The sequence below is a fragment of the Triticum dicoccoides genome, chromosome 3B (genome assembly GCF_002162155.2).
Source record: "Triticum dicoccoides isolate Atlit2015 ecotype Zavitan chromosome 3B, WEW_v2.0, whole genome shotgun sequence".
NCBI classification, from domain to species: domain Eukaryota; kingdom Viridiplantae; phylum Streptophyta; class Magnoliopsida; order Poales; family Poaceae; genus Triticum; species Triticum dicoccoides.
This window is the reverse complement of record NC_041385.1, coordinates 569,229,011-569,255,038: the sequence shown is the minus strand read 5'-3', so window position 1 is coordinate 569,255,038 and position 26,028 is coordinate 569,229,011. Positions and strand designations below refer to the sequence as shown.

General features: G+C 40.6%; 1 protein-coding gene across 5 annotated transcripts; it reads left to right on the top strand.

Moving 5' to 3' along the window:
• Window positions 1-3,331: 3,331 nt before the first annotated feature.
• Window positions 3,332-24,167, top strand: LOC119277140 (ubiquitin carboxyl-terminal hydrolase 13-like). 5 transcript variants are annotated; one of them, XM_037558373.1, is made up of 32 exons: window positions 3,332-3,503; window positions 3,731-3,812; window positions 4,783-4,918; window positions 5,001-5,158; window positions 7,447-7,712; window positions 7,820-8,032; window positions 8,108-8,216; window positions 8,311-8,426; window positions 9,434-9,532; window positions 10,592-10,701; window positions 11,369-11,443; window positions 13,886-13,964; window positions 14,053-14,199; window positions 14,277-14,357; window positions 14,434-14,553; window positions 15,753-15,875; window positions 17,714-17,785; window positions 17,929-18,014; window positions 18,108-18,216; window positions 18,306-18,374; window positions 18,450-18,551; window positions 20,104-20,159; window positions 20,253-20,436; window positions 20,518-20,619; window positions 20,697-20,768; window positions 20,860-20,925; window positions 21,485-21,550; window positions 21,762-21,836; window positions 22,868-22,984; window positions 23,386-23,460; window positions 23,543-23,617; window positions 23,684-24,167. In XM_037558373.1, exons 1-32 carry the CDS (start codon window positions 3,474-3,476, stop codon window positions 23,687-23,689), a joined length of 3,276 nt encoding a protein of 1,091 aa, XP_037414270.1. In that variant the 5' UTR covers window positions 3,332-3,473; the 3' UTR covers window positions 23,690-24,167. The 5 variants fall into 5 exon arrangements, with proteins under 5 accessions (XP_037414270.1, XP_037414269.1, XP_037414268.1 ...); XM_037558372.1 differs by having other exon boundaries at window positions 23,540-23,617; XM_037558371.1 differs by having other exon boundaries at window positions 3,333-3,503; window positions 17,714-17,776; window positions 23,540-23,617; window positions 23,700-24,166.
• The last annotated feature ends 1,861 nt before the right edge of the window (window positions 24,168-26,028 follow it).

Here is a 26,028-nt window from a genome sequence, read left to right as displayed (position 1 = left end):
AGAATTGTGAATGGGAGGAGGCGGAGAAATACTATTTTTTCTCTTAGTTGTGGAGATGTGATTATTGAAGGGAATAATAATCTCTTGGAACATGCCACAAAATTCTATAAGGACCTTTTTGGGCCAGCAGTTGGAAACTTATGTAAAATGAAGGAAGATATGTGGGGATCACAAGAGAAATTGTCAGACATTGACAACTTTATCCTTACTAGACCCTTTTCTGAAACAGAAGTCAAGAATGCGCTATTCTCTATGAAACCAAATAAAGCTCCTGGTCCAGATAATATTCCTATTGAGTTTTTCCAACATTGTTGGGAGATAGTGAAAAATGAGGTGATGATGCTATTTGACTGGTTCCATGATAACAAACTGGATGTGCAACGTCTCAATTATGGGATCATAACTCTACTGCCTAAGGTTGTGGGGGCAAACAAGATCCAGCAATTTAGGCCTATATGCTTGCTTAGATGCATATACAAGCTGATCACCAAAGTACTGACTATTCGTCTGGAACCTTTTGTGGATATTCTTTTCAGTAGACATCAGAATGCTTTCATTAAGAAGCGTGACGTCATGGATGGGATCATGTCCCTGCATGAAATCTTGCACCACACTTACAATAGGAAGAAAACTGGTATTGTGTTGAAACTTGACTTCGAAAAGGCTTACGATAAAGTCAACTGGGACTTCCTATTAGATTGCCACAGAATGAGAGAATTCCACCCGAAATCGGTCGAGTGGGTCAGTAAAATTTTAGTGGGGGGTACAGTTAGTGTGAAGTTGAATGACGAGGTGGGCCCATACTTTCAAAGCTCGAAAGGGGTGCGCCAAGGGGACCCTTTCTCACCGTTTCTTTTCAATTTAGCTGCTGATTGTTTGACAAAGATGATTCTTAAAGCCCAACAAAATGGCTTGTTCAAAGGTCTGGCCTCGGACTTAATTCCAAATGGGGTAGCTATTCTCCAGTACGTGGATGACACAATCTTATGCTTCGAGGATGATATCAGGAATGCTTTGAACATTAAGTTGCTTTTATACCTCTTTGAGGTCATGTCAGGTTTAAAAATTAACTTCCTGAAGAGCGAGATCTTCTCTGTCCGTGCGGACGATGAGACTATGCATAAGTATGCTGATATGTTTAACTGCCAGATAGGTGATTTCCCTATGAAATACCTAGGCATGCCTGTCAGTTATGCTGGTTTGAAATGTGGTGATTGGAGTTTTGTGAAGGACAAATTCACCGTGCATGGTGAAAACTGGATTAGTGAAGTACTATCTATGGGAGGGAGGCTTATTAAAGTAAATGCGGTACTGTCCCATATACCGACGTTTTACATGTCCATGTTCCTTTTAAACAAGACTACTCTAGAAAGGTGGGATAAGCCGAGAAGGAAATTCTTCTGGCATAGGAAGGGAAAGAAAAGAGGATATCATATGGTCAAATGGGACCGCGTTTGTCGGTCTAAAAAGAAAGGAGGCCTAGGGGTTAAGGACCTGAGAAAACAAAATATAAGCTTGCTGGTGAAATGGTGGTGGAAGTTAGATAAAAATAAGGGCCTCTGGCAGGATATAATTAAGGCTAAGTACCTCAAAAAAACCTCAGTGGCCATGGTGGAGGCAAGGAACAATGATTCCCCGTGTTGGAAATCCCTCTTGAAAGTGAAAAATTTATATATGAAGGGCAGAGGTGTCAAACTGAATAAAGGGGATGTGGCCAGACTATGGTTCGATGAACTGGAAGGAAGGATACCATTTAAAGAAAAGTTTCCACTACTTTTTGAGATATGTGTTGAACAAAACTGTTCTGTTGATAGAATAAAATATCTAAATCATATCACCTCCTTTAGGAGGAGGATGTCTCTTGAGATGAGGAATCAATGGGATGAAATGAACAGGGAGGTTCTGGCTCTCAAACAAAATGATTTACCTGATGAAATTTACTGGAAGTTTGATAGTTCTGGTATATATTCAACCAAATCAATGTACAGATGGTTGGAAAACGATATTGCTGGTTCCAATTTCAAATGGATTTGGGATGCTAAACTCCCTTTGAAAATTCAAATCTTCTTATGGCAAGTGGGGCAAAATGCCATTTTGACTAGAGATAATATGAAAAAAAGAGCTTGGCCCGGAAACCCCTGTTGCTCCTTTTGCAACTAGTTGGAAACAACCTCGCACTTGTTGTTCCTGTGTCCGGTGTCTAGAGTAATCTGGAGAACCGTAGGGGCTCTTCTTGGGACGGATTGCTGTCCTAATTCCATCTGGCAGTATTACACCTGGATGTACAGCTTCCTACCTGGTTTTGAAAACAATTTATACTGTGGGCTTGGCAGCGATATGCTGAGCCATATGGCTAGCCCGGAACAGAGCTACCTTTGAACGCAAATGGATTAATTCTCCTTTCGAGATCATGTTCACAGCTTGCGCCTTTCTTATATATTGGGCAGGTCTTCAGAAACCTGGGGTGGAAGAGATGGTGAAGAAGGGAGCGGAGATGCTGAAAGCGAATACTACTCAGATGCTGCTGCTGTGTGGACCTCCTCCGGCGCCAAACATGGACGGACGCAACTGAAGCTGAAGATGGGTGGCATGTTGGGCTCGGCATCGTCTGCGGAGGACGTACTGCTGGGTCTTTGCTGGCGAAGGGTGTTGTAGTTTATTTTGGTGATTGGTGGTACTTTGGCCTTGTCCTGGTGATGTGCGGCTGTAATGTGTACGATACTTCTCTAGTTCCATGTAGGCAGTTTCGGGTGATAGCAGGTTTTCGCCCCATGATCTGTTGTTCCTGATGACAGGCGCAGATAGTGGGTTTCCTGTTATTGCCCCGAACTCGCTTTTCTTCTTTCCCTAGCCCTTCTAGTTTCAGTTTCCTGAGACAATGTATTTCCGTTATGAAAAGTAATGGAAAGGGGAAAAGCCCGGTTCGAAAATGTACAAAGGGCAATATGGTCACTAGTTTTGGGTATATATCAAACATATACCATCAAATACATTTGAAAGGATTGTTTTTACGGGGGAAAGGGCAAACAATCAAAGTCCAAAGTAAGATGTGGCAAAATATCAAACATATACCATCAAATACATTTGAAAGGATTGTTTTTACGGGGGAAAGGGCAAACAATCAAAATCCAAAGTAAGATGTGGCAAAATATCAAATCCAATGTAAGGAGTGGCATTTTCTCAAAGTGCAAAGTAATAAGTGGCAAATAGCCAATTCCCCCGTCGAAATATCAAACCGACCCTCGATTAAAGCCGCGGCCCCGCGTTCTTTAGAAAACCGCAAAGAGCACGCGCCCTCGCATCCCTTTTTTTACCCCCTTCCCCCCTTCGTCTTCGTCTCCTCCCCGCTTTGTCCCCCCCGCCCGCCTCTCCCCTAAACCCTAGCACGCGAGCCCCGAATCCCCACACTCTCCGCGGCGATCGCCGACGCAACCCAACCCCGCGGCCGCCCGTAGCGGCCGCCGCCGCCGCACATGACCATGGTGACTCCTCGCGCCCCCGAGGTAAAAGCCCCGAGCGACCTCGCCATTCTCGCCACGCCGCCCGGAGTCCGCTCGCTTCGGCTCGGAGTGCGCCGCTGTTTCCTCTAGGGTTTCTGCGATTAGGGGGTTGTTTCGACCTGATTCGATTTGGCGTGGTTTTGTGGGCGGTCTTTAGTGGTGGCGATTTGTTCGGTTCTAGTATTGTTTAGCTCCCCGTGCTGAACTGTTCGGCTGCCTGTTGTCTGCAGCCGCCGCCGCAGGACCAGGACGAGGAGATGCTTGTGCCACAACAGGAAGTGGAGGTCTTCGAGGGGCCGCAGCCGATGGAAGGTGAGGGTTTTCGGTGCCCCCTGTTTGGTTAATTTCGACTGAAAGTTTGATCTGCTATGCATTATCTGTGGCTTCATGGTAAAATGTGTTATCTTTTCTGCGTGCTACCATTCCGTCCTTTCCCATTGTCTGTTTGAATATTAAATGATTTATGGGCACTCCTTTCAGTCTTAGCTTGATGCCCACTTTTTCTTGGTTTGTACTAATATTAGTTTAAGGGTGATTTTACTGCAGGTTATATAGGTCTACCTATGTTTGGTCCATGTACCGCTATCGGTGACATGTTCGTTTCGAAGTTGAATTGCCTGTCTGTTACACCCTACAATATCTGTATTACCAGATGAGTTGATATAACCTACATGTTGCATCAATGAACGTTCGAGAAAACAAGAAAATGTTGCATCACAAAATCAAAGGAAACTGATTGAGCATCCAGGTTATAACCAAAGAAAAATGTTGCATCAATGAACATGATTTTGATTTTGATTGATGTGTACATCGTCCTCAATCGTAGCATGCCAGTGCTTTATGGGAGGGCATCGCCACATTTTATGCATTCATTCTGTATGGCTTTAATAGTTTTTGTAGTGCTGGTGTCTGATGTGAAGGCAAAAAGCACTAATGTTAAAAGATGAATCCTGAACTTACATTCCGAAACATGTTCGATTTTGTGGTATCCCTTACGGCTGTACATGTTTTTCCTTTTTCGGTGGGTGACTAGGTGGTAGATGGCTACTGTTATTAGGTCATGGCGGTGATGGCTTTTCTGTTGTAAGTGCATGTTGATTAGCTAAAATATGCTAAACCTTAGTTGGATGCGTAGCCAATTCCACAAAGGCAACTTTTAACATTATTATTGGTGCGTGCTATGTTTTGCTAAATAGTAACACAACTGTCAACGGTGGAGAACAAAAAAGTCAGGTTAGGTGTTAATTTCTTCTTCTCTTGTTTACTCTTATTTGGTCTGCAGAATCCATGCCAGCTGTTGACAATGAAAGTTTGCCTGATGCATCAACTTCCAGATTTACATGGAAGATCGAAAGTATATCCAAGCACAGTGGTAGAAAAACCCACTCTGATATTTTTATGGTTGGGGGTTACAGCTGGTCAGTAAACACAGCCTCTTATTGCTATCTTGTACATCCATTACTTCTGTGGCTTACTTCTTTTCCTATTACCTCTTTGCAGGCGAGTGTTGATTTTCCCCACAGGAAACAATGTAAATCACCTTTCGATGTATCTGGATGTTGCTGATGCCAAGTCTTTACCTATTGGCTGGAGTAGGAGTGCCCAATTTAGCCTTGCTGTGATCAACCAATTAGACAGCAAGCACTCAGTAAGAAAAGGTACCTCCTGTTGTTTCTCAACTGACCTTATTGCGTACCTACGTATCTTGGAAGTATTAACTTTAGTTTGATTTCGCTAGCAACACAACTGGTATCTGAATTTTTACTACCTCAAATGTTTGTTCATATAGCTATTGTGAAGTAGATATTGCGTACTCCGTCTTTTCAGAAATGTAGTCCTCTGTGGGAATCCTGGCGTCAACGTTTAGAACTTTGACCAAATTATGTGTGCAAGTATGTAAGTTGACCACGAAAATAATGTCATTGAATTTGTTGCAAAGTCTTACATATTGTAGTGTGACACTGTTTTTTGCTGGCATAGTACGATAAAAAATTGCATTGGAGACTGAAAAGTAATAAGCAACTTAGATTTGTCGACAGAGGGAGTATTTATTAAGCTACATGTTCACTTGCCCTTACTTTTTATTGTTGAACAGTATCTATTTGTTCTATGGCATTTTTCACTATTTTTAGCTTGACGCCTTTGAAGTAAAAGCATGACATATTGCCTTGACAATCGACTCATTTCATGCAGTCTATATGTGCCTGTTATGTACTAGGGTCAAAGTTCAGAAAAAGCACTAGGCGTTAATATGCGTTTGGCCACCTACTTGTGCTTTTCTAGCTTAGGCGCGATTAGGTGTTTTCTACACAATTGTACGGAGAGGGCTACAAGCAGGCAAGCAGCAGACCAACAAAATCAATAGCTAGCAGACCAAGTGGCCAACACAGGCAGCAACTACCAACTAGCAGACCAACAGCACACATTAGTAGCATTACAAGTGCACAGATAGGAGCAGCAGCTTGCTGGAGCACACGACAGTAGCAACAGGCGAGCATCGACAGTACCAGAGGAACTAGCATCAGCAACTCGCGAGCAACTCCACTCCACCAGTCCATCTTGCACCAGCAATGAGAGAAACAGAGAGGGAGAGAGGCAAAGAGCTCACAAGGAGGTGGCAGGAGCTCACAAGAAGTCTTTGACCTGCCCCTGCTTGCAGTTTCGCGCCAAATCAGCACGCATCACGCCTTTCCGAGCGCGTAGGGCCTAGGCGAGGTGTTAGGCCAGCGCCCGTGTGTAGGCGCGCATAAGCGCACATAGGGGTGGGCACATTCACACCGAAAACCGAAAACCGAAACCAAACCGAACCGATTTAACCGATTTTTCTAAAAAACCGGTTTTCGGTGTTTTGGTTTGGTTGGAAAAGTAGCCACTGTTCGGTGTTTGGTTTTGCATCGGTTTCCAATCTATAGAAACCGTACAAACCGAACTAGCCGAAGTATACGTGATCCCCTTTATTCTTGGAACGCCAAAGATGCCAGCCCACTAGTTAATTTAGGTAATTATTATACTACACTCCCTACTACGCGAATCATCCCACAAAAAAGTAGGTAATTTGCGTTGCCTCCAGCGAGTACTTATAGAATCTCCTTCGTGCATGGATCCTAGAAGTAAACATACGGCTTCCATGTGTGCTTAATATATTAATTTCTTTCTATTACATATGGCATATGAGACGCATACATAATCGGTTTTACGGTTAACCGAACAAACCGAACCGACAAATTTCGGTTAAAAAGGTTCGGTTTATATTTTTACTTTGATTCTTTCGGTTTTTATTTTACAGAAACCGAAATTTAGAAAACCCGAATAAACCGAACCGAACTAACCATATAAACCGAACGCCCACCCCTAAGCGCACAATTAAGCGCGCTTTTTTGAACTTTGACTAGGGTTAGGTAGAGGCCCCTGCCTTTGGTGGCAAGATATATAAAGTTATAAACTATTCTAATTCTTGCTTGATTAATTCCTCATAGAGGGTCCTATTTATACAAATGCCCTAATCTAATTAACAAATTGTATATCGTCTCTCTTGTTGGTGTAAGACCCAGTCTAAAAGATACATTCTGATTTGAAAGATAAACTTCCTAACTAAGTGCTTGGTGCTGGGTGGGCCATGTACTATGTGAAACTTCCTAACTGAGATCACGGGGATCCTCTCTGTATCTTGGTGCTGGGTGGGCCATGTACTATATGTTCACAACACTTGCATAATTCTTATTCCACAGCAAAGTGCGCCATACTTTTTAAATTTTCCCCAACCTTAAAAGGAGAATCTCCTGCTGTTTAAAGTTTGCACTGATATTTTTTCTTCACAATTTTCTCTCAGTTGAAAAACATTTTCTTTTGCTCAACTTTTTAGATTTGAAATGAACTCACATGTTTAGGATATAGTAACTGACACATTATGCTAGTCATTATTTGATGATTTTCCTTCCCCCTGCAGAAGTAACACATACATTTAATTCTCGAGAAAGTGATTGGGGTTTTACATCCTTTATGCCTTTAATTGATCTATATGATCCTAGTAAAGGTTATATTGTGAACGATCAATGCATCATTGAAGCTGAGGTTGCTGTGCGTAAAATTGTGGATTACTGGAACTACGACTCAAAAAATGAGACTGGTTATGTTGGTCTCAAGAATCAAGGTGCCACTTGTTACATGAATTCGCTGCTCCAGACACTCTACCATATTCCCTACTTTAGGAAGGTAAGTTGTACTTCTGATTTTTGTTTCCTTTGAAAGTCAAGGCTGTATTTCTAGTTTTTTTTGTCGACAATCCATCTGTGGTTCTGATACAAAGAATGATACTGTAGGCTGTGTACCATATGCCTACTGTCGATACACCTTCAGGGAGCATTCCTTTAGCTTTGCAAAGTCTTTTCTACAGACTTCAGCATGGTGACAATAGTATTTCCACAAAAGAGCTGACTAAATCTTTTGGATGGGATTCCTATGAGTCGTTTATGCAGCATGATGTCCAAGAGTTAAATCGGGTTCTATGTGAAAAGCTGGAAGATAAAATGAAGGTTAGGCATTTGCATGCTGATTTTTATATTGAGCAATAACACCAGTCATTGATGTGCAACTATTCCTTTGTCCAGGGAACTATTGTGGAAGGAACAATACAAAAATTATTTGAAGGTCACCATATGAATTATATTGAGTGCATTGGTGTTGACTACAAATCTACTAGAAAAGAGTCATTCTATGGTAAGTAATAAGTAACAAGGTTAAATCTGGACCTTATTTCTCTAGTGCTCTCTTTGTGGCCATAAGTTCATGCCATATTTATCAAAATTTCCAGATCTTGCACTTGATGTCAAGGGCTGCTTGGATGTTTATGCATCTTTTGATAAGTATGTAGCTGTAGAGATGTTGGATGGTGATAATAAGTATCAGTCTGAAAAATACGGCCTGCAGGTTAGTTTGACTTGGCATTTGCTATCCAGAATCTAGAAGACTGTTTAATAAGTTTTTTCTTTTTACTAAATATCAAGGAGCCATGACAATTTGGATGAAGTTGTCACAAAATCACAGTTCTTTGGATGTTCTCTTAACCACAACTCCTAGGGCAAATGGTCAGAAACCATCCAAATACCGCATTTAAATGCAGTTGATAGGGTTCCTGACCTGTGAGGCCCACATGTCAGTTCTGATAGGGCAAAAAAACTCAGCAGGAGATGCCATGTCACGCATGCTGAAGTTTACATGTCTGAACCTGGAACGTCCTGGCCACATCATGGGATAGCGAAATGCCCTAATCAGATTCGGGCATGCCCATATCCGCTAGTGACAAAGGCACCTCCCGATGAGTTTTTGCCCTGTCAGATCTGACCAGTGGGTCCCATAGGTCAGAAATGTCATCAACTGTGTTGAAATGCTGGATTTTGACAAGCTGTGATTATTTGCCCCAAAAGTTGTTGTTAAATGAAGAAAATGGCAGAAGTTGTGGTTCTCTGAAACTTTCATCTTGTTGTTTTTGTATAAATTAAAATCTCTTTGTGCAGTTCAATGGATTTTTTGAAGTAGAACTACAATATTCCTTTATCGTGCTAGGAAATTCCTGAGATTCATATTGCCCAACAGCTTGGCAAAACCCATCTCAGATTGTCTCAATCTGAATAATAATAAGTAAACAAACGCATGATTGCCTGTTCAGGTCCTCCTTAATGCTGTTGTACATGGTTAAATCTTGATTTTGACCGGCGGACCTGTATTCTTTTATTTCTCCTTGGCTGATGATTGGGGCATAAGAGATTGTATATGCATATTTAAGTTCAATATATGGCTGTACTTACTGCTTGATTCTCCAGTATTATTAGGGAAATGCGCTTTGATAATGTTCGTTTTACAGGAAATTGTTTTTACATTATACTTCATGATTGTTTGAGATATTTTAATTTAATACATTTCTTCCCTTTTTTCAGGATGCCAAAAAAGGGATGCTTTTTATTGATTTCCCTCCAGTTCTGCAACTTCAACTGAAGCGGTTTGAATATGATCATGCACGGGATATAATGGTTAAGGTGTGGATTCATTTCTTATGCATTCTCACCATCTTTCTAGGTTTTCTCTGACTTCATTTTCAGTGTGGTGGTTAGTATCACACAAAAAAGGGCACAATAAGTCTCTACGTAGGCTCTGCACTTAGTAATGTACTATGTTCAATATTCTTTCAGAAAAATCAGGGGGAGGGTAACAAGAAATACATTATTCAGTTGTTAGTCTGGTCTATGTGAATTGATCTTTTTTGTAATTTATCCCTCTGGTGGAATTTTTTTATCTGTTACTCATACCATCTAGATCATTTTTGTTTGTGGAATATGGTGAGCTATAACGCTTAACTGCTTGCCCGAGCATTTTGTTTAGTTGCAGTTTAGGTAAGTTTTAAAACACTTATTTATTGTCAATGTTGGAATGGATACCAAGTCAAGTTGCATATAAGCTATTGACATGCCCATTCCCCACAATTGTTTGTTTCACTCATTTCAGTAATACACCAACTGAACATGCAAAAGGTATTAGTTATGTGCGTGTATTTTACTTTTAATATTTCCCTTCTGTATTCATACTATCAAGAGGTCCCCACTTGGCCTGGTGCAGTGGTGAAGTACTCCCCACTTGTGCCAATAGGTTCGACGCGGCCTCTCTGCATGCTTGCCCCATATTCCTTCCCCAGACCCCACCTGGTGGGAGCTTCTAGCACTGGGTCTGTCCTTAGTGTTATTCAAGCATTTGGAAGGTTAGGTACCACATCGTTAGAATCTAAAGCATCAATCAGAGTCAACAAAAGATATTCTGCCATCGGCAAATTGTTTCGATCACCTATTAGTCTACATATCTACTAATGTGCTTGCCGTAGAGATAGTTTTTGATATCTCGAACAATTTAAGGTGGGTAATTCTTATATTCAGTTCAGTATTAGTGATCAATAGTCTGCCGGTGATTTGAATGTTCTTTGATTAGTATTTGAAAAACCAGGGTTGCTGAAGGCTGGGTGTGTTTATTTTTTGCCAAGTACTTTCTCATGCATATGTTATTGGTTTTGTTTTAACGTTTACATTAAGTCTATTCTGACAATGTAGATAAACGACCGTTATGAGTTCCCACTTCAGTTGGATCTTGACAGAGATGACGGGAAATATCTCTCTCCAGAAGCTGATAGGAGTGTGCGCAACCTCTATACTCTTCACAGGTAATAGTTTAGTAGGTTTTTTGTGCATTTCTGTTATGCCATATTTAGTGTCGTATAGGTGGTTAATTATTTAACAGTTAATATTTACGTGCTGCAAATGTTAATTTTGCCCAGTTAATTTCTTAGCAATTACATTGTTCACACACTATGCATGTGTTGTTACTTCATTATTCATCCCTGTCTGTTTGTACTACCTCCTTTCTGGTTTAAAAGGCCCACACGTGTACCTAGATTGATAATTTGATCAACGTAACCCGAGTCTTATATCACAAAAATTATACCGAAACTTCAAATGTTATATTTTCTAATGTTTTAACTTTTATGACATAAAATTTGTATTATATTGGTTGAATTGCTGCTCTAGGGATATGTGGGCCTTTTAAACCGGAAAGGATGTAGTAGCAGTGAATGAACTAACGTGGTGCAAATACAGTCTATTTATTTTAGAATATTATTAGCACACACTGCCATTGTCCTCCATTTTATCTTAGTTTGCTGTCTTGAGGGCATAAACTTTTCATGATGCATATTGGATTGCACTTTTCCAGTGACAACCTTTTGGATTATTATGTATATAAATATTGCAATTTCAGCCTGTACTAGTGTACTGGGACATGATCTGAAGTTTGTCTTGTTGACTTTGAACCTATGTCTTTCTTGAATGCAGTGTGCTAGTTCACAGTGGTGGAGTTAGTGGTGGACACTACTATGCCTTCATCCGCCCTACCCTTTCTAATCAATGGTATGGTTTGATTGTAAATAGTAGATGCTTTCTTATGGGCAGACTTATTGGATATGGTTATTTGGTACTCAATTAATTGTTTGATTTAATCCTCATGTGAGAAAATGATTTGAGTGAAAACATTATGATCAAAATTGTGTACCTAGTATGTGCTTTTGATCTTCTTTGGGGGGCTGTATGCTAATCTATTACCTACTAATAAAGGGAGGTAATATTCTTGGTCTGTCATAAAGTTTTGCAAAAAAAAACCTGACCTTAGTATTCAATCCGCAATCCGCACGCGGCCCATTGAGAGCAGCGGAAAAAATATTGCCATGATTGAGGTTTGAACGCACGACCTACACAGTCGTAGCGAGGGCCACAGCCAACTCACCTAGCTTCTTCTGCTAGAAAATGTGATCCGTTACCCAATAAAATAGTCCCACCTTGCTCTTTTGCTTAAAATCTCACTGGTTTATATACGCATGCAAGTTGTCGTAAAATCAACCAGCTGCCCCAAGAATTAACAAACGAAGGTTGAGGTGTTGGCCCTACATATCCTGGGGAAAGGAAGAAATTAGAACTCTACAAATAAGTTGGTGAGCGGTTGCATGTGACAAATAAGAAAGGGAGTTAAGCCAAGCATGCTCCTGGGAACAGGAGCGGCTAATTAAGTCAAGTATGCGGCATGGCCAATCAAAGAGGCACATGCATTAAGAAGCAACACCTAACAGTACAAAGGAAGGAACGTAACTGCTACCCCTTGACCCAATAAATTCGAAATAAGGGATTATGTTGTTCCGCTCTCAAATTGATGGTTAAAGAAAGTGCACAAAAATTAATCCTTCCGGAGTCGGACTCCAACTGTTTCTATTAATCAAATTTTGCAAGAGAAAAGCTAAAGGGTTAATTGAGCAGTTTTTGTTCATTTGCAACTTTTCTAGACCTTAGCATACGACTTTGCTGTCGTTAGTTGACCGTTCGGATGTTGTCGTGCCATATTGGTAGACGTTTATATGGACACACTATGTGCTAGTAGCTTTAAAAGTTGATATGGGCCTTAGTTCATCTTTGGAAATTAGTTGCGAGGACGTTGGTTCTTGTCCTTCTGTGTAGGGGCCATTTCCAGGCTGTGGGTGACAATTACATCAGCGAAGTTTGATAGTTATAAAATGAGAGATGGAGAATCACTCCATCTTATAAAAGGAGTTCCCACCTTGGATTACGAGTCAGGACTAGTCAAGACTAGTCTATAGACTAGGCTATGAATCTCAACTCCAGGGCTGACTTCACTTCAGTGTCAACTAGTCTATGAGTTGCAACTTCAGTGTCGACTAGTGTCAATTAGTCACGCTTAGTCTATGAGTCTCAACCTCGGAACGACTCGTCTTGTAAACCTTCCCACTAATATAGACTACCTGTAGTAACTACCATGGAAGCCTTATAGATAAATGTTTTGATATTAGCTTAATGATCAACCTCTTTAGTTCTAACTGCTCCCGTGGTTGCTTGATGTTGCTCCACCATCACCCTGTGTTGTACTGATGTAGTCACAAGCTCATTGTTGCCTGGAACCACACTGGCCATTGGACTTGTGGCAACAAGGCTCCGTAGTGCTGATTTCTATGAGAAAAAGCATTGTTCTTCTTCCTTTTCATCAAGATATAAACCTTCTCCCACATTATTTATCCTAAAAAGAACTTAATGTTTGCTATGGTCTTAAAGTCGTTGCTGTAATTTGAACTACTTTTGATCAATTGTTATGTGTCTTTAAGGCGTTGCCTCACACCACACCTTACGCCCTTGAAAGGTGAAAATGGGTGGGCTGACTCGCATTGCCTTACCAGCGCCACGCTGTTGGCTTTTGTAGGTTTACTCAATTTGTTTGGAAGAATTGAAATAGAGTATTAAAAAAATATGGACCTTCAAATCGCCTTGACTTGCCACCTGCAACATCATGGTGTTAGCTTTTGCGTTTTGCATTTGTAAGGCAAACGGATTTGATTTGTGTACTACTAACACTGACCTTTGTCTGTTGCATGCCACCACAATCGTTCTGTTGTATCATCTGTCGCAGTGCATTTCTAATTAATATGTAAATAGCCACATACCTACTAAAACTGACCTTTGTCTTATCATCTGTCACATTGCATTTCTAGTTAATAATATCTAAATAGTCACATAGTCACCCTCTTTTATATATTCTTAGCAGTAGTCACTATGTATTGCCATCACTGAATGCTATTTGATAAGGACCATGTTTGCTGACATTTTTGGATACCCAGAACCTCAGAATGGGGAACTTTGGATTAGTTAACTTACTGCAAAGATGTGCTTGTTGGCTGATTGCTTTGTTGCTATAAACCCTCTTTCCCTATAGTCTCTTTATATGTTTCAGCACTACATTGGACAATCACAAGTGGACTGTGTGCAATTCATTGACTTTACAAATTTGCAATATAGGTACAAGTTCGATGATGAACGAGTGACAAAAGAAGACCTGAAACGGGCGTTGGAGGAGCAGTATGGTGGCGAGGAAGAGGTAATATCCATTCGGAAATATTGAAACGTTTCATGTTGGCCATTGCTAAATTTTCTTACTGCAAATGCTGTTTGTTTCTTGGTTACAGCTCCCCCATACTAATCCTGGACTGAATATGAACCCACTTAAATTTACTAAGTATTCAAATGCTTACATGCTGGTGTACATACGTGAAAGTGACAAAGAGAAAATTGTTTGTGATTTGGAAGAGACAGACATCAATGAAGACCTTAAGGTAGTATTCTCATTATTTTTCGTTTTTGCCTTTTGATATCATAGAGTTCATTTCAACATCGTGTAAATTCTTCTCAGACTAGGCTAAGAAAGGAAGACGAAGACAAGGAGAACAAGAAAAAAGAGAAAGCTGAGGCTCACATGTTCACCACATTTAAGGTTTGTCTTTATATCGTTATCTGACTGGGATTGTCATTCTGATTGCTGTTCTCACTTGATTCTTCATTTGACCCAGGTGGCCAGAGATCATGATTTGGCAGCACAAATTGGACGAGACATGTTTTTTGATCTTGTGGATTATGAAAAAATTCATCCTATCCGTGTACTTAAAGACATGCCATTCAACCAGGTTAAGGTAATTATTCTCACTGAATAGCCATGTTGCTCTGGATATGAAGATATTTTGTAAATTAAAAATGCGTGCTCTTTGCATATGATAGTGTTGCTATAGTCATGGCTCCCAACTGCAGAATTTCTGATGCCCTTTTAAGTTGTACTCGCGTGCTGTTTTTTTTCCTTTTGTTTCAAGCATTTTTAATAGTTAGACTGGCGTCATTGAATATAATTATTCACTTTTGGCATTATAGGAATGGTACAGTAATTGCTGCTACTTTGCTGACTGGGTACCTAAAACAGTTTTTTCCTTTCCTTCCTTCTGTTTCAAGCATTTGTAATAGTTAGACTGGCGTCATTGAATATAATTCTTCACTTTTGGCATTATAGGAATGGTACAGTAATTTTTGCTGCTACTTTGTTGATTGGGTAACTAAAACAGTTATTTATTTGATTTGGTTAACTAAATAAAATTTGTATCCACTGCTTGTTACCAACTTACCATAGTAAATGCTTTCGATGAATGTGTGTGTGCAGTGAGTTTACTAAAATGAAAATTTGTGTGTGCATACATAGGTCGCATATTACTCCCTCCGGACCGGTTTACAAGTCTCCCCTTTATTTTGAGCTTAACTTTGACCATCGATTTAGAAAAAGTATAATTTATTTGCCACAAAAAAGTATATAGTTGATAACTTTTTTTTTGAATGTGAATCCTGTGGTATCGTTTTTCTAGTGTTTCTTCTTCTCTGTATGTATGTGTACAGTTGAAATTTGTGCTTCCGTTTACTGTTTTGTGTGTGGGATTGGAATAAAGCTGTAATATATTAAACACTGCTTATTGTGCAAGTCTCCCCTTATTTTGAGCTTAACTTTGACCATCGATTTAGAAAAAGTATAATTTATTTGCCACAAAGAGTATATAGTTGGAAACTTTTTTTTGAATGTGAATCCCGTGGTATCGTTTTTCTAGTGTTTCTTCTTCTCTGTATGTATGTGTATAATTGAAATTTCCATTTACTGTTTTGTGGGTGGGATTGGAATAAAGCTGTAATATATTAAACAGCTTATTGGGAATTGAATAAAATGGTTTAGTTGACTTTGGTTGCAACAATCATATTGTTGGGCATCCACTTTTTAACCGTTCTTAGTTTTTCTTGTTTGCATTTAACTACAATGCCAAAGGATGTGTGTTTTGGTTTAATGAATATTACTTGACAGGAGGAGTTCTCGAAAGAATTTGGTATCCCCGTCCACTCCCAGAGATTTTGGTGGTGGTCTAAGCGGCAGAACCATACTTACAGGCCCACTCGGCCATTAACACAACAGGAGGAATCATATACTGTAAGTGAATATTGACATATATTAATTGTTTGCTTAAACTTTGCTTGACAGTGGTTGTATTTGGTTCCTGCACTTTTGGTAACATGACGTTGAAATCTATCTGTCATTGTGAGTTTTTTTTATGTACTGGGATTTGTTTAATACATAAGGAAAAATTCTCATTGGTTTGTGACTAGGGACTGGTCTTTGGTACTTCGTTTAGGTGACTGCTGTTAGATTTTTCTGCATGAAATATACTCCAGGTGACTGATGTTGGATTTTTCTGCACAAAGTATGCTCCGGGGTTCAGTTCAGTGTCATGTAGTAACGCATCGGTATACTTGTACAAGTATGGCAATACAACATTTCTCAAATGTATAAAAGAATAATAATACTCCCTCCGATCCATATTAATTGTCGCTGATAATCAGGATCGGAGGGAGTAACTATTTTATGCTTCACAACTTGTCCAAATTATAAAAGATGGACATCTCGTTTTCTCCTGTTGTCGTGTCTTTTCCTTCTATTCTTCCGAATATCTTACCTCAGACACTTAGACCAAATGATCTTCTTCACGCACATTCCTTTTGGTTTCTCATTGGTTCCGGTGCAATAAAGCATGTAGGCAGCAGGCGAGGAGGGGACAACATGCAACTTCTAGTCCCTCTGATCTATTATTTAAAAAATTGGCTGCAGAATCTCCTCCATCTCTCTTATCAATTTCACAGTGCCAACTGGGTAACCATACCAATATACAGTCGCGTTGGGGTGTAGCCTTTTGTCTTTTCCTGTAAATAAAAATGTTATTCCTGCACTCCGAGGTACGTGCTGGAGCTGCACTGGTACGAGTTATCCTATGTGTTCCTTGCTACTGCTATACAGCTTGACAAAATTACCAGCACATCAGAGGTGCCATGTAATTGTCCTTGTTAGCTTTGTACCATTATCTCCATTGTTCAAGGAAGCGTTTTTAAGCGACGCTTAAGCGCTGAGCAATGGCAAAACGCTTCTGTACCATTATCTCCGAATTACTTCTGTAGTTCTGCTTGGCTGCTTGCGCAATAATGGCAATATGCCATTATACCTCATTACTTTATTAGGGTCTGTTTGGGAAGCATTTACTTCAGATTCTGGGCACATGATCTCTATTAGACTGTCTATTTGAACTGAACTGCATTTTAGTTGTTATTTTGCTTGCTGTGTGAACCTGATGTATACTCCCCCCGTCCCAAATTACTTGTCTTAGAATTGTTTACATACATCCATATCTAAGACAATTCTAAGACAAGTAATTTGGGACGGACGTAATATTTGGTATGGTGTGAACTGCATTTTAGATGATATATTTCAATACGTATGTGCTATGCTTCCCATTTTCCTGTGCATATTATTCAAAAACAGTCAAATTCTGGCCAATTTTAAAAAATGATTAAGCTGTGCTCAAGCGCTCATTGCTCTAAGCTGTGGCCTTCAGCTTTGCTTATGCTTTTCGTTTTTTTGAACATTAATCATCTCACCCCCAGTCAACAGTATTAGCTAAGTGCAAAGTTGAAATGATTAAGTGAGCCCAAGTAAATCTCTGAGTTTAGGTACAGACACTTAGACATGAGCTTTTCAAACAATTTACATGTGGCCACCACATTAAATGTTTGTCTCCTAGTTGTGTGTCTCTTGAGTTCCCATTTATTCCTATGAAGCCATGTGTTTCCTGCCTTGGTCTGCCTAATTGGTGATCGAGCGCTGCGGTGCTAATTTTGCTGCCTGACTGGCGCCTTCATGGACATTGGCATCCATTTATTATATGCATCACTATTAGTTTTCTTGATTCACACTCTTAATAATTTGATTACCTTTTTCAGGTTGGACAGCTTAAAGATGCAGCAATTCGAATGAACAGTTCTGAATTGAGGTTGTACTTGGAGGTTGTACAGGTTAATATTATGAACAGCTTTTTATACTCAGTTTAGCTTTTTTATATAGTTCATGTACCCAACTGCAGTGTGCCATCTGTAGCTAATGTGCATTGGTCTTGTTTACTGGTGTGCCATCTAATATTTGCTTGTAACACTTGCAGGAGAATCATTTGACTCTTGCTTCGAGGACAAATGATGATATTTTGCTTTTCTTCAAGCTCTATGACCCTGAAAAAGAAGAACTAAGGTTGCTTCTTTCTTCAGCTTGACATTTTATTATTATGTAATCGTCTGGCAACACTGAATGTGTCTAATATTATCCCCTGCGATTATGAAACAGATATGTTGGGAATCTTCTCTTGAAAGCATCAAGTACGCCATCTGATATAGTGCCAAAATTGAATGAGATAGCAGGATTTCAGCCTGATGAAGACATTGAGTTGTACGAGGTTTGTTTTGACGTCATTCGAATTGGGGTTGATTTTTTCTTTAAAAAAAGTTTTGGTAGCACAATGACATTTTACTTATACCTCTGTAGGAAATAAAATTTGAGCCAAATATTATGTGTGAACCAGTTGACTGTGATGTTTCCTTCAGTTTAAACCAGGTTTGTGCCATTAAAGTTATGCTTAATATTTATCATTGTCTGTATTACTTATGGCATGTTTTTTGCTGCTTTCAGATTGCAGATGGAGACATATTGTGCTACCAAAAACGTTGTTCTCTGGACCAACACCGACATCCCAATGTATCTTCTTTCTTTGAATATGTCCATAATAGACAGGTAAATTTGTACCTGGCTCTTGGACCCCTTTTTTCCCCTTGCAATACCTTGCCGTGTTTTAATATTTCCGTTTTGGCCACGTGCCTTTATCAATCATTAAAGCCTCTGTATCTGTTTGAGCACCTAATCTGTTACATGTTACGGCCTCTGTATCTGTTTGAGCACCTAATCTGCTAGCAATGATTGGTCCATGATTTGTCCTAACTATTTTTCTATGGTTGGTTAGATTGTTGGCATGATTGAGTTGCCAAAAAATGATTGTTAACATGGTGTTTTTGTTTGCGTAAAACTGCTTGAAGGCCGAAGTATGTGTTGCTTCATGGAGCTAGTGTTTCAATTGTAGCATTATGCTATGTCTTAATCTATGTGTGAAAGAAGTTACCGACCATGCCCTGTGCAAAGTGATGTTTTCTTGGGTTGGCATGCATGCATTTGTTTGGGTTTGACTGCTAATTTAATATATTTTACCTGCTTGTCAAACGAAAGTAGAGCATTATGCTTCCAATTGCATGCTGGTTCTCAGGAGTAAAACCAGATTGTAAAATCACTCTCAATTATGAATGGTAGATATATCATTTGATGAAAGTACATAAACTCTGTTGACTTAAGCCTACTGCTGAGCTCAAATTTGGTGATATGTTGTCGAAGTAGAGTGCTTAATTCATAATAGGAGAATATTTTGTATATGCCATAATTTCATGAAAGCCGTATGATCCGATATGGGTTATAGTTTGAGGTTAATCTTGATTTGAAATCGTCTGTTTGTGTTAATACATTTCTGATGTCCTGACAGAAACCGTCAGTACACCAATGTTTGACTCTACATCAGTTTAGCTTGTTAATATTTGATGCCATGTTGAATTTGAGCTCTTTTGCTATTATAAATTTTAATGCATATGTTTTTTTTATAAAAGATCATTAGCATGATAGCTTTTTTTGTGCAGTACCTATATTAGGTAGGAAGTAGACATTGTTCCCCACATTGCAAAACAGATGGTGCTTTTCTGTGCAGGGTGATACTGTAGAATAAGTTGTCACAAAATATATGACATTTTGTTTTATCAAGCTAGTCTTTCAAACTTCTCCCTTCATTAATATTAATCATATTATTTATTATGATTCGTAGTAGAGCAGACGAGATGAAAATTAAGTTTTTAATCTAGTTGTTCAGGGAAGATATGTGATTCGTAATTCTGTGTGGAAATTTGTGTGCCACTTTTAGTTGTGTGCCAGAAGGGGAGCCTTGGCGCAGTGGTAGAAGAGGTTGCCTTGTGACCATGAGGTCACGGATTCAAGTCCTTGAAACAGCCACTTACAGAAATGTAGGGAAAGGCTGTGTACAATAGATCCAAAGTGGCCGGACCCTGGGCAAGCGGGAGCTACATGCACCGGGCTGCCCTTTTAGTTGTGTGCTAGTCTGGTGTTTGATGTTCCTTCAATAGTCATCGTCATATATACGCGAGGCAGTTTTACTTTTTTTCAAAAGCTTATTATTACAGTTGTTGTCTAACGGTTATTTTTACTGAAGTTTTTTGATTGCTGCTATCTATAGGTTGTGCACTTCAGATTGCTTGAAAAGCCAAAACAAGATGACTTCTCTCTAGAACTGTATGTGTCAGGAATCTCTGAACCTTCATAACACATTGACCATTTTCTTTCATAAATAAGCACTGATAACTGCTTTTACTTTCATACTTGTAGATCAAAACGTTCCACATATGATGATGTTGTTGAGAAAGTTGCACAACATCTTGGTATGGATGATCCTTCAAAACTCCGCCTTACTCAGCACATCCCTCATTTACAGCAACCGAAACATCAATACATCAAGTATAGAAGTATTGATCATCTTTCGGACATGTTACTTTTACGTAACCCCAATCAGGTCAGGCACTTTTTTTTTTCATGTTTTCCTATTTATTTACTACATTGCATGGGATTACTTGAGCTTCCTTTTTTCTTGCAGATGTCTGACATTTTATATTATGAAATACTGGACATTCCTTTGCCAGAACTTCAAGGTCTGATAACATTGAGAGTTGCTTTTCACCAAGCTACACCTAATGAGGTAGTTTGCACCAAATTTTGTGCTTGCAGCCGCTTTTATGTGTCTAAACATGTCCTGCAATAACCTTTGTTTATCAGGTGCTGTTTCACATTATACGATTGCCAAAGGGTAGCACTTATTCTGATTTGATCGACGACTTAAAATCAAGGGTGAATTTACTGTAAATACTGTTAGTTGCTTGAAAGGGTTTTAATGTTCTGCCAAAGTGATCTTGAATTTTTCTATTTTTCCTTTTCTTAGGTTCAGCTATCTCGAAGTGATGCTGAGCTTAGGCTATTTCAGGTCAACAATAACAAGATATGGAAGGTACTTGTTATCTCTGTTGCGCCATGGAAGTTATCATTCCTCTAGACTAGATTTTTATAATGTATGGTCATATTCAGTTGTTTATTTACTATTGAAATGTTGGTTCGGAAACAGTAGAGTTGTATTATCACGAAAGTCAACTTGTACCATGATGCATGTCTTCAGTTTAGTAGGTTGCAATGGCTGAAATATGGTACACCCTTATAGACGAATGCGCTGACTGTGACAGTATGTTGGTAGGAATTAGGAAGGCAGTGCACTAGTCCTTGCCTGGGTGGTCCTACACCATGATGGGGCTACAAACCCCACTTCTTTTGCAGTCCGTGCAATAAAAAAAAATTAAATATAAATTGTAACCATGGATATCCATCTGTAAAAAATGTGGTTTTGGCTATCTGCAAGGAAAGTACAAATCTTGTCATGGTTTGTGATTTCATTTTACTTCTTTAAAGTTCCGTCTCTCTTTTATGAATCCAGTCTCATTAAGATGATGCACATACTTCACAAATAATCAGGTTGACCTTTGTATGCATTATCAGTCATTTGCCTTATTTTTCAGGTGTACCAGCCTACTGAGAAAATAGATGCAGTTCATGATCCAAATGTACCTCTTCATGTTGAGGAGGTATGCACCATAAACACAAATACTGTTTACAGTCTCCTAGAAGCTGTAAAGGCTTAACCTCAGGCCATTTACTCCTATTACAGATCCATTGTTTTGTTGCTTTGGTTTGATTACGGAGTGACATGGTCCATGTTCATCTCATTTATTATAAGTTCTTCATGTAATTACCTGGTGTCTTTTCTCTCCAGTTTCCTAATTTTTTTATTGTCAGATTCCTGAAGTAGAGAAAAGTGCCGGTCCGCGAGACCGTTTGGTTCATGTCGTCCACTTCTTCAAAGATAACCAGGTATTATCGTTTTTATGCATCTATATGTAGTCCTAAACCGTTGATGTTTCATGTATGGATATGGATTCCCTATATAGTTTTGAATCCTCAGGATGCTTCAAGCTCCCGTTGAAGCTAGTGTAGAGAACATAGTGATCTCTAAAAGTACTGGTAATTAGTAGTTGCCATGATTGAGGAGATGTGCTCTGACTGATTTACTTGAGCAAACCTATGCTGAAAAAGTTTATGTACTGAGGAGCAACATTATCATGGCTGCTCTGCAATTGTCACTCGCTCAGGCATGTTAATGTGCTAGCTTCAACTTGCATGCCTTTGCCTCTTCAGAGCTTTGGGCTTAGAAAAATCTGTTAAAAGTCATCGTCTTGTATATGCCTAAGAAACTGGTTGGCTCTGTGCAGTATTGTTATGTCATACAGATTTAAAATTTTGATGTAAAAAATATCAGTGTGTTAGATTCAACTTATTCAGAATAGGCTTGGTCTGTCCAAATAGCTAGCTTTGGGCTTGTACGAATAATCCATCAAAACTTGTCTTGTGTAGGCACAAAAAGTTGTTGGGCTGTTGTTGTGTCATACAGGGTTTATAACTCATTTCGTTTGATATTTGAATTTTTTGCTGAGTTTCGTCGATTTGAAATTAAACAGCTGGATATCATAGTTTGGAGTGTTGTGCAGTCTTAACACATGAATACCGAAACAGTCACATCAGCTTGACCGTCCTAGTGGTGTGTACCTGTCATCCCTTTGTGCGGATGTTGTGGAACTTCCGTTTCATTGCACACCAATAAATTGTTTTATTTCCATGTGCTTGCAAATTTGCGGCTGGGTTCCACTAGAGCATGACCCTAACAGGTTCTCAAAGCAAAAACAAGAAACAATGACAGCTCAAACATCTATTTGCCCTTATCATAGCATTTCTGGCCTTTTCTATTGTTTGGTATCTTGGTCTTCTACTCTTTTTGCACACTGTCAGAGAGAAACAATAATACTTTGTATGTTATTATTGCTGAATCAGTTACTTCATCTTTGCAGCACATTCAATACTATGGAGTGCCATTCTTCTTCCTTATTCGTGAGGGCGAGGCTTTGTCAGATATCAAAGTGCGCATTCAGAAGAAATTTGAGGTTCCAGACGAGCAGTTTATTAAGGTGCGGTTTTGACCTTCTATTTTTTGTATAATGTAATTTTCTGCAAAAAAATCTATCCTTTTCACTGCTATTATAAACAGTCCCTGGGCATAGCTAATGTACTGACTGCCATTTACTAGGTCTATTTCTTTATTCTGTCGAATATATCATCTGAAAATCAGTGTTGAAATAGGCTTTGTCATTATAGGTGTGCGATCTACTCCCTCCGTCCCAAAATATAAGATCATTTTTGACATTATCAGTGTAAAAATGATCTTATATTTTGGGACAGAGGGAGTAAATTGTAAAAATAGGTATATCTTGGTTCAGTTAGAGGAATATTGGATGCGCTTTTGTTAGTGTTTTCCAGTTTATGTTGCATCTTGTTGGCTAGTATCTGATTTTATGTTGTTTTGTCTCAGTGGAAATTTGCTTATGTTGCCTACAATCGCCCGGATTACCTCCAAGATTCAGATATTGTGTTGAGCCGATTCCAGGTGGAGTAGATTTTGTTTTTTGGATGTTTGACAGAAAATATGCCTTTATTCAAACTTTTCTTGCTGGTATTTCTTTCAGCAGAAAAACATTTATGGACCATGGGAACAATCCCTAGGACTGGAGCACTCAGACATGCCCACCAAAAGGGCCAATCAGGTATTTAACTATAAAGACTGCCAACACATAACAGATATGTTAGTTTCTTTATTATTCTCAAAGTAGGTCTAAACAACTGCAGAATCGCCATTCTTTTGAAAAGCCGGTGAAGATCTACAACTAAAGATGGCGATATTTTCAGTTCTGACCTGACGGTTTCTCTAAACGAATGGGCAAGAACACCAATGTTATTTACGCACACCCTGCAGATGAAGTGGCGGCAAAATCCATGACCATGATGTGCTTTTGACCCGGTAGTTATACAGATGTAGAACCGGCTGTTGAGAGGGTGCTGTGCTGAGTTATTATTTGTTTGGAGGGGACGTTGCATACAGCGGATGTATTGTAGCTTGTCGAAAGGAAAGTAACACTTGGTTGGTTGTACAGGGATTTATAGAACTTTTTTGCTTAGATCAATTTCACTTTGTAAGCTGTGTATTTTGCAGTGAATTTCTGCATCTCGGTTGATTCTGTGGTCGTTGCCTTAGCTATAAAATATTCTGTGCGACTCGTCCGAATCTTCTTTAAACCCAAGGTTTAATCTTTTCATTGCTTTGTTGCCAGATCTGAGCTATTGCTTATATTATTAAAGTGCATGCAGCCAAAAACAAAATAAACCCTCTTTGCTTACCGCCATCCATCCCACGTGGTGGTGGTTTGAGCTCCTATTGGTTCCGTTGCCGCGCTTCGTTGCCTTTGCATGAAAGAGTGCCGGCTGTCACTGCATGAGATGGCGACACATGAGAATGTTGAGCTGCCCCTTTTGTTGTGTGGCGTGTTTTGTTTGTGCGTGTCTGTTTGGGTCTTGGTGGATAGAAAAGTCAGCCGCGTTCAATTTTGAGCCTGATTTGCGTTTGCGCGGACATGAAATGGACATGCGTCAACTACTTCCCTTGGCTTGCAGTCGGTGGCAAATCACACACCATTTTCCTCCACTTCTCCAGAAACCTGCCCGCCTGTGTGCACTCTTGGCCGCCGCCCTTATGCCGCCGCCATCCTTGCCTCCCTCGCCTCGTCCGGCATCACCTTCGCCCTCTTTGGCAAAGGCAAGCCCCGCACCCCCCGCAAGACCGTCGCGGCGCCCAAGAAAAAGAAACACCTGACGCCTGAGGAGCAGGCCGCGGAGTCGGTGAAGAGGAAGGGCCGGAGGCCACGCTGTGCAGCAGGAGGACACCAACGCCTGCGTTGCGGCGGCCACGAGGGAGGCCCTGATCTACCTAGGGTTAAACCTTGGCCGGGCTCGTCAACGCCGCTGTGGCCGCGACCAACACCGGCTCGTCCGCGTTTCCTCGAATGGTGCTGTCAGAGTCGCCCCGCGCGTCGGCGACGCACCCGATTCCCGGCTTTCATGTCTACCCGCAAGCCTCCCAACTCTCCGGGGAACGCTCGCCGGAGGTGAGCGTGGTGGCGCCTTACACGCCCGTGCCCATCGACCTCAACCCCACGCCGGTGGCTGGTGCCTCGTCATCTGGAGCGGCGAGGAAATGGGCGCGGGAGATACCAACTGACGTGCTCTCCGGCGCCCGCAACCTGTTCGACAGAATGCCGGTGGCCGGTGATGACGAGACGACCAACCGTTTCATGCAGAGCATCATTTTCGAGGGTGGTGCAGCAGCTGCTGGCGGTGCCGCCGCGGCTGGCTACGATCCGATGAGGCCCAAAGGCAAGACGGCCGAGGGTCGTTCACGCCGGCGACCGATGATCAAGCTGGCATGCACACCGCCTTCATGCAAGATCAAGTCGACCTAGACCTGGACGGCTTCCCTCTCGACCACGAGTTTCCGGAGGACTACGACCTCGAGGAAGAGGATGAATTGGACATCGACGGAGAGCCTTTGTTCGAGGATGAGCTCGCTAACCAAGCCGCCGGGGCAGAGCCGAAGCGCAGGAGTAAGCGGATGAAGGCATACACGGCGGCCGAGGACAAGCTTCTTTGTGAGTGTTGGAGGGACATTGGGCAAGACCCTGAGGTTGGCGCCGAACAAAAGGCATCAACCTTTTGGATTCATGTCCATCGTGAGTTCCATGAATGGAAGAAGTTTGTGCCGTACCAAATGCATAACACGCGCGAGTGGGTGTCCATTTCGAAGCGATGGAGGGTGATACAACAAGAGTGCAACAAGTTTTGTGCCACTTTTGAGAGCATCAAGGCATGTCCCGTGAGCGGCATCGGCATGCAAGACATGGTATGCATGTGCCCCTCTTTGTTTTCATTCCATTTATGCTTGCATGTCCATTTGCATATCCATTTGTCAATATGCTTGCATGCTATTACTTTGTAGGCATTCCAAGATTTGGAGACATTCAAGGTCCAACATGTAAGGCAAGTCCTTCAACCTCTCCCATTGTTGGAGAGTCATCAACGGGGAGGAGAATTTCAAGGCGCAATATGCCGCCCTCATGGTGTGTGT